The 9,169-nt window shown below is 39.9% G+C and overlaps 1 protein-coding gene across 1 annotated transcript in view; it reads right to left on the bottom strand.

Moving 5' to 3' along the window:
• The window catches only part of Nubpl (nucleotide binding protein like), a 187,294-nt gene that overhangs the window by 141,267 nt on the left and 36,858 nt on the right, over positions 1 to 9,169 (bottom strand). Inside the window, exon 3 of the mRNA XM_021202243.1 lies at positions 8,358 to 8,448. Within this exon, the coding sequence (XP_021057902.1) occupies positions 8,358 to 8,394 (37 nt within the window). The 5' untranslated portion in view covers positions 8,395 to 8,448. The remainder of the gene's footprint in view (positions 1 to 8,357; positions 8,449 to 9,169) is intronic.

Raw genomic sequence — 9,169 nt, 5'->3', positions numbered from 1 at the left:
TTTCTTGTGACATTCCCTCCCTTCCTCTTCCCTCCTCCCTCCCTCCCCGCCTCTCTCTCAAAATAAAAATTAAAAAATCAGCCACCAGGCTGTCCCATTCTTAAAGAAGTTAAATATTCAGCTTTAGACTTTAATATTAACAAATTTACATTTTAAAAAATCAAGTTACCAAATTGAAAAAAAACAGCCATTTTATTCTGTGTAACTTCTTAAAGACAGCTTTTAGGCTATTTCTAAAAATCATACAAATATTCCCTTGAGGTTTAAAATTGCTTGAAATAAAACTGCAATACACTGATTACTACATTTGGAGAACCACCCCAAAGTCTCTTAGAGTCTCTTAGCATTTGGGAAGAACTGCACATCTTCTCAGGTCCCAGGCTCTGTGCTCTTTAGAGAAGGAGGTCTCACTGTGGACAAGAAGAGACGTACACGATGCACAGGCTTGAAGCAACGGCTATTGTGTAGCCTACTCTGTGCAGTTGCTCAGAGTCTATGAAAAGTTGGTTACCACCATGATGCCTCAAACAAGAGACAAGCAAGCTCCTCTAATCCAAGGACCCTGGAGGCAGAGTCAGGCTGGTCAGTTTGAACCCAGCCTGGTCTACATAGCAACTTCCAGGCCATCCAAAAACTACAGAGGGAGGATCTGTCTCAGAACAACAACAAATACACCAATTGGACATGATAGCACCCTATGGTGATCTGAAAAATGCTGAGTCCAGAAGTGACACTGTTAGGGGGTGTGGCAATGTTGAGTAGGTGTGGCCTTGTTGGAGGGTGTGTGTCTCTGTGGGAGTGGACTCTGAGCTACCTATGCTCAATCTCTGCCCAGCGTGGAAGAGAGCCTCTGACTGGCTGCCTTCAGAAGACAGTCTTCCTTTGGATCAAGAAGAAAAACTCTCAGCTCTTCCAGCACCATTTCTGCCTGCAAACTGCCATGCCTCCTGTCATGACAATAGACTGAACCTCTGAAACTGCAAGCCGGCACCAATCAAATGTTTTCCTTTACTCAAGGTATCTCTTAACATCAATGACACCCTACCTAGGATACACCCAGTCTCAAATTGTATTTATCTGTGTGTGTCTATATAAAATGAAAGGAATAAAAGAATGACAGACCTATGAGATTAATATGGCACACCTTTGGGTATGTCTGTGAAGGTTTAACTGAGGAGGAAAGACCCAGCCTAAAGATGGTCACATTATCCTAGTCTGGGATCCTGCACTTAACAAAACAAAAAGACAAAAGGAGAAAGCCTTTTCTTTCATCTTGTCTTCCTGACTGTGAAGACTGCATTCCTCTAAACTGTGATTCTATTAAGCTGCAGCAATAAGAAAAGCAATTCACACAGGGCTATGAATAATGATCATAACATGACAATGAAAGGGTCCGTGATTGGCTGAAGAACCATACCCCAGACTCAAATAGTGTGCAGAAGCTAAGAGTGCTTTGCTCTGCAGAAGTCCAGCACGCGGGGACACCATTTACCCAGATGGAGCTGCCACGGTTAGCTCAAAGCTAAGCTCCTAGACAAGACTGAAATGATCTAGCAAATGAAGAGATTTTATTAGAAGTTAGAAAACACCCATTTCATAGACCATAATGCTCAAAGGGAAATTACTAATCTTATAGGTTTGATTGGGGTTTTTTTTCAAGTTTTGTTGTTGTTGCTTCATTTTATTTTGTTTAAAAAAAAAAAAAAAAAAACAGTGAGGCAGAAAAGCAGTCCAAGATACTGTCAAATATATCCCAAAGATTAGCTGCTAAAGTCTTTAAATTACTTTTATTATTCAAGAAGGAAAAAACATGCAACTTATCTAAAATATACATAGCAGAGGACTAATTATGCAGCTAGCATACATAAAATATAGCAAGGGTAACAACTGTGAAATACATATATTTAACTAAGACTACATACATGTTGTGTATGAAGCTGAGCAAAAAAGTCAGCACCTTGAAACAATGTAAGGAGAAAATTAGAACAAAGAGCTGGTGAGAAGAAAGACTGGGAGAGGAAAGCAGTGGAGGTAACAGTGACGGTGACAACAGAGATGGCAGTGGCAGTGACAGCATCAGTGATAGTGGTGGTGGCGGTGGCAGTGGAGGTGGCAGTGTCAGTGGAGGTGACAGTGGAGGTGACAGCAGAGATGGCAGTGGCAGTGGAGGTGGCAGAGGAGGTGACAGTGGGGATAGCAGTGGAGGTGACAGTGGAGATGGCAGTGGCAGAGGAGGTGGCAGAGGAGGTGACAGTGGAGGTGGCAGTGGAGGTGACAGCGGAGGTGGCAGTGGAGGTGGCAGTGGCGGTGGCAGTGGCAGGCCTTCTACAAAGAGAGAATAAAGACCCAGAGTCCAGAGACAGGACAGAGGCTAGGTAGTGAGGAAGCAGAGCAAGGAGAGGCTGAAGGAGGAGGCTTTCCAAGTGGGAGGCAGCAGTATCAGCAACACTGGTTAGGGCACACCATAACCATCTAACAATGGGAAGGGTTCGAATCCTGACACTGTTTATGAGAATAAAAGGGTTTGTATGATTTTAGGCTATAATTTATGACAACTAGTAGGTTAGTGAGTTTCCACAGTGAAAATTAGAGGAAGTGAATAGCTAAATTAAGTCTTTCAGTGAAATGTCACTATTCTTTTTCCCCGATACCCTTTAGAGAAAAAAGAATTTTTAAGTCACTACCACAGATACTATTGAAGAAGCCTTGTACCGCTATGCCCAGTACATCATTACATGCCTGGCAATATCACCAGAGCAAAGCTATTCACTCCTAATGAGAGTATTCCACCCCAATCCAACACTGCCTCCCTCGCTCTTGCCCTTTCTCTGTCCCTCCTCTCCTCCCTCTCTGCCTCTCTCTCCTTCTCCCTCACTCTCTCCCACCTTTCTGTGTGTAGACATAATTTCTCTCCTTTTTTCTTTTTGTAAAAGGATTAAACTTAGCCAGGCAGTGGTGGCACACACCTTTAATCCCAGCACTTGGGAGGCAGAGGCAGGCAGATTTCTGAGTTCCAGGTCAGCCAGGGCTACACAGAGAAACCTTGTCTCAAAAAAACAAAAAACAAAACAAACAAAAAAAAAAAAAACCTAAAAAGTAACTAACTAGTTACTCCTAGTTTCAGAATGTCAAAGGAAAACATGTTACACACCACACAGGTATTTAGGTCAAGTGTCTCCAATAAACTATCACACACACACACACACACACACACACACACACACACACACACACACACACGAGAAACGTGGGTGGTCTTTAGGCTTGATTAACTACAGTGAGGAAATTCTTCTAAGATCATCTACCTCACCTCTGAGATACTTCAGGGGTAAAGTGTCTAAAGCACAAGAAAAATGTCTTAAGATTCTTTTCCCTGCTTATGTTGAGTGTCACCTAGCTGAAGAGTCCAGGTGCAAAAGAAAAGAACAGGACCTTGATGCGCAGGCAAGATGAAATTAAAAGAATTCTGGGATGTGCCCCAGAATCTTCCCCAAAGATAACCAGAGGATCTCTGTCATCAGGGGAAAGCCAGGATCCAAAGGACAATAACCAACATAAAGAAAGTCAGAAGTTCTGGGTTCTCCACCAGAATCACACTTGGACAGATATATCAACAGCTTTACCAGCACCCTAAAATCTCCTCCTCCGCCAAAATAACCAGAATTGATTCTCATCCTTTACACAGTTAAATTATCTAAAGGAAAAGAGAACTCTCTTTCATAATCATAGGTGCTATTATAGAATGTTATTTTCTCATAATGATTTTCCAAATTCCCATAAGCCACATATACATCCATTCCTAGACAAAGCAGAAGAAAGCTATATCTGGTGCAAAATTACTACCTCCCAAAAATAGAAAAGACTAGTGTGGATCTCCCTATTTAGTCATTAATATGCACTGTACATCCTCAATTAAATCATCTGACATTTGCATCTTAGTAACCTCTTGCTGCAGCTCTTAAAATTTTCTTACTTCATTAACTCAGTACATTAAAAGACACTCCTCAATAAAATTAAACTCAATAAATCCACAGATATTCTGGTAATGAATTAGTATCACAAAACATGAAAGAGTGCAGTCATTTCTACCAACAAATGGCACTTTAGAAAACTTATCACATAAAGAATATGACACAGGAGGCAGGGATGATGCATGTGTGGCTAAAGTGCTTCCTATAGAAGGAACTGAGCTCAGGTGCTTGGCATCCATGCAAAATCCTGGTGTGATGGCACATTCTCTGTAAGCACAATGCTAGAGAGGCAGGATCCTTGTGGCATGCCACACAGCCTGAGCAGATGAAATGGTGAAACCCAAATCCATGGAGAAATCCTACTTCAAAAAACAAGCTGGAAAGCGATCAAGGAAGACAGTCAGTGTCTGGTCCTGCACATGTGGGAGCATGCACACACATACACACACACACACACACACACACACACACAAATTCATGAACCCCATCAACATATTCTTGAATGCAACTACCATTTAATATTTATTTGTCACTTCAACCAAAAACTTTCTACTCAATTATGTTTAAGATTATGCTATGGCTAGACTATAATATGAAATTTGAGTGCTGTGTTACTTCAAGAATTGAAATGAAAAACAATTGGCATTTGTTCTTTTTAAAAAACAAGGCATTTATATTCAGGCACAAGTACAAGCTTCAGCAACTAGTCATTGATTGGCTGTCAAAACAATGTCAACCTGTTGATGTTCTTGTTCAATATGCTTTCTACATGCTAAGTAGACATCACACTACCTCACCTCTGAGATATTTCAGGGATAAATCCCTTAAAGAAATCCAGAAAAACACATACAATAAAATAGGAGGAAATGAATAAATTCCTCAAAGAAAGCCAGGAAAACACAAACAAACAAATGGAGAAAATTAATATAGCCCTTAAAGAAAGCCAAGAAAAAGCAAACAGTTGAGGAAATGGATGAAACTGTTTAAGACTTGAAAATGAAAATAAAAGCAATAAAGAAAACACAAACTGACAGAATTCTGGAGATAGAAATTTCAGTAATATGAACAGGAGCTACAAAGGCAAGCTTTACCAACAGAATACAAGAGATGGAAGAGAGAAATTCAGGCACTGAAGATACCGCAGAAGAAACAACAGTCAAAGAAAATGACTCCTGACATAAAACTCCTCACACAAATGGACAGACACAAAATGATTCCTACTGCTATTCTGCCGTACTCATAGAGCAGTGCCTTGTCCAGTAGTCATCAGAGAGACTTCCTCCAGCAGCAAATGGTCGCAGGTGCCAGACATTATGCAGAGAGAGTGTTTAAATATGAGGTCCCGCCCCTTGGAGGTCAGACACCCCCTCAGAAGAGAGGAAGGGGATGGAAAACACCAGGCGAACGTGGCAGACCAAATCAACTAGGCAGGGCACACACGGACTCATGGAGACTGAAGCAGCAAGCACAAGGCCTGCACAGCTCTGCACCAGGTCCTCTGAGCATGTTTATGGCTGTTAACTTGTTTTTGTTTTCTTTGGTCTTGTGGGGGACTTCTAACAGTAGGAGCAGGCATCTCTCTCCCTTGCCTGCTCTTAGGTCTCTTTTCCTCCTATCAGGTTGCACTATTTTGCTTTACTATACCTTGTTTTGTTCTATTTTGCTATTATCTCTTGGAGCCTGCTCTTTTCTGAAGAGGAAACAGGAGAGAGAGTGGATCTAGAGGAGAGGGGAGGTGAAGGAGAGTTGGGAGGAGTGGAAGTAGGAGAAACTGTGGTCAATATGTATTATCTGAGAGCAGAATCTACTTTCAATTAAAATTAAAAAAAAAAATAAAGAAACCGGAAGCTACTATAAACCTTGGGGTTTTACATCAGTTAGTGAATTCACTTTTCTAGATCAGATATAAAATTTTTCTTGGTAATCAAGTCTATAATGTCCTAATCCACAAACTGTGAAATTCTCTCAATAAGAAAAAAAAAATATGAGGAGAATATGAGGGAATAATACATAGTCTATCCACTTTACCACGGGGTTTTTAATGAGCAAATTGATGAAAACTACATTATTGCATCAGTTTTAGTAGTGAAGAGAAGAGGTAATACTGAAGCTGTCTGGCCTCCAGGCTTCCCAGCTTAGTCCAGGAAGAGGAAGGCCAACTCACCAGAAGTTCTCCCAAGCATAAACCACTGAAACATGCGTCTCATAGTTTGTCTGTATTGTTATTTAAGTAATTTTATGTATGCTATAATCACTGTAACAGAATAGCAGGCAAATTAACATGACAATGTGCAGAAATGTCAAAGTGAGGCCTGTTAATACAATGGTAGCAACCTTTTCTAAGACTCAAACATTAATATTCTGTTGAGGCTTTGAGAATTCACCCTCGGGAATGAACACCTAAGTCTTCCTGTTTGTTTCCTAGGGAACCAAGATCACCCTGTTGGCACAAAACAAGTTTGGCGTAGCTTTGTTTTTCAAGCTTCCCAAGGTTCTAGTAGACTGAAGTTCCCCTCAAGCGTTCACACTGGCAGATCCTGAACAGACTGCCTGAGGCAGGAGAGTAGTGCTCGTATCACACTTGTGTCACGCTCTCAGTGTTCACACACTGTCCTTAAAGACGCAGACACTCAGAGTGCCTCAAGTCATCGCCACTCTTCCGTGGTTAACACTCACACCGCTGTTCACGGCACAAGTCTGCAAACTGTGCTGCAACAGAAGCAAAAGCCTTTCCCTGTATTTTCATGAGATTAGGAGTCAGCTGAGTAAGGGGTTGCTTGCAATATAAGACCCCTCGGGTCACACACATAAAGAATAGCCCAGACTTTAGTATAATTGATGTCTGAAAGTAAATCATATATATGACCACCTTAATGAGCAAACAATGTTTAAATAATTTTTAATTACAACAAAAAATAATACTATAAGCTAAATAATCTAATAAATAGATCCGTACATATATTTTATTCTAGACCCATGGAAAATAAGCCTATAAAATTATTCAATTTTATGTTATCAGACTAGAAATCAATTTTATTTAGAACATTTTCATATAAAGCCATTTTTAATAACCAGTTCTTACCATTTCATTATTGCATTTCCTATACTTAAGACTTTATATTTGGTAGCCTTAAAAATATATAATAACAAGAACAGTGAAAATACTATAGATTTACTCGAAAGCTACTTCTTCTATACCAATGGCAGTAAAACTATGGGGCAACAAACCATTGTTTTGGGGCGTTCATAAATGCTCCAAGAAAAATCTGACAAAAATATGTTTGCAAAAAAAATTTTCATTTGATACAAATGGTTTTAATGAAATATTCTCATACATATACATACTTAATGTAAACAATGGATACTTAATATTTTATCGTATACCATCATGCCAAATGCTGCATTAACATTATTCTTCACAGCAACTGTGACCTTACTGTATGTATAGGGGGCCAAGGCACAAGATACAATGGATTCCACACAGTTGGTCAATGGCATGATTTCTGAACTGCCATACTTACTCCAGTGGAGTCTATGTGACAAGTCCAAAAGCTTGGCGTCTCATAACACAGATGTGTTTTAGATTTGTCCTTGTGATAGTGTGAAGGGTCTTACATGCCTTTTTTTTTTTTTTTTTTTTTTTAGTATTTTATTAGATAAGAGCTAGAAATCTCAGGGCTAGTTCAACAATGTAAACTTAAATTTTTCATTACAGTCAGGTATTACAGACTACATGATATATTAAAAGAAAGTTGGTGAGTTCCTCTGACAAAGGTTCTCTGTAGTGAACCTCCATAAACAGCAGCCAAGTCACTCCCATATGTAGGAATTTACAATGGTCTAGGAAGAAAGAGGGTTACAGTTTAAAGAGGAACTAAAGTACGAAAAGGTTAACAAGAGCAGAACCCCCTGGTGTAAGCTTTCACAAGACTCAGAGGAATAGCATAAATTGTGACTAGGGTATGAAATCCTCACCTGGCTCCTAAAATAGCTGACTTTAGAAAGGGCCGCCTTTATTCTCAGTTATAACCACTGCCTAGTTCCTGTCAGTCCTTTATGTATGCAGTTCTCTGTTTTCTGTCATTATGCATACTTCAATGTACCTTGGCTGATGTGTCAACTAACTTCTTTGTTTTCTTCTGTAATATAAGTCTGATGCTTGCTTTGAGAAATTACATTCAAATCCAGCATTCCTTTGTGTTCATGTCTGTTTGTCATTCGCCAACTCCTTGCCTACCTGAGTGTTGGGACCCTGATTTCTCCCATGGGTTGAGAGGCTAACTGAGGCCAGTCCTCGGCACTGAACTGCTACTCTACATGACATATCAAGCACATATGGTGTCTGGAAAGTGAACAGTAGGTACTCTTCATCTCTTCTGTACTCACTTGGTGATAATTCTGGATTTCCTCTCAGGTTCATCATCTTTGGAATGGAAGGACCATACACATCCACATCTAACAAGCCAACCGCCTTGGACTGCAAGAAAACCAAAGTCATCAGAAGATTATTCATCAGGTTCACCAGACAAAAGAGACTACACAGTAACAAGCCTGTTAAAAAGAAAAGGTAAAATATCCCAAAATCATAACCTAAGTAACAGGAAGTATAAATTGCCTGGGATAGTTTTAAAATTAGATTTAGATAATGAACTCAATCAGGTCTCCTGTATAGTCTCAAGAAAACTAAGACCTTTTTGATCTAAGCATAATTTCTGAGAACTAACAAGTATTATGTAAACAAGACTGGAAAGATTAATAAATGCCCAAGATTAATAAAACCCCAAGATGATGGAACACTGACTTCTGGAAGGCCGTAAATTACAAAATGAAAAAAAAAAAAAATGGAAACAAGACAGTTCTACAGAAAGTAAGGAATTCTGTTGTGTATCTGGCAAGAGGGAGAAGGGAAGGGAAGCAACAGGCTACCAGCACATATAATAGAGGCCAGCCTTGCATGCAAATCACAGCTAAGTACACAGGCTTTTGGAGGAGTCAGAAACAGCTAACTACACTGTTCTTTGATGGCTGTCCAGCTGAGAAGGGCAGGAGATCCTTATGGGTCTCTATCAGGTACTAGTTAATCAGCAACTTAGTCAAGGAATGAAAAACAAAATTTGCTGCTCATAAATACACTTTCCCTCTATCTCCAAATCTATCTCTGTTCGTTTTTCTCATCTATGAGTAGACAATATTGCCTG

This window comes from Mus pahari, chromosome 7, assembly GCF_900095145.1.
Source record: "Mus pahari chromosome 7, PAHARI_EIJ_v1.1, whole genome shotgun sequence".
NCBI lineage: Eukaryota > Metazoa > Chordata > Mammalia > Rodentia > Muridae > Mus > Mus pahari.
This window is presented reverse-complemented; position numbering and strand designations above follow the sequence as displayed.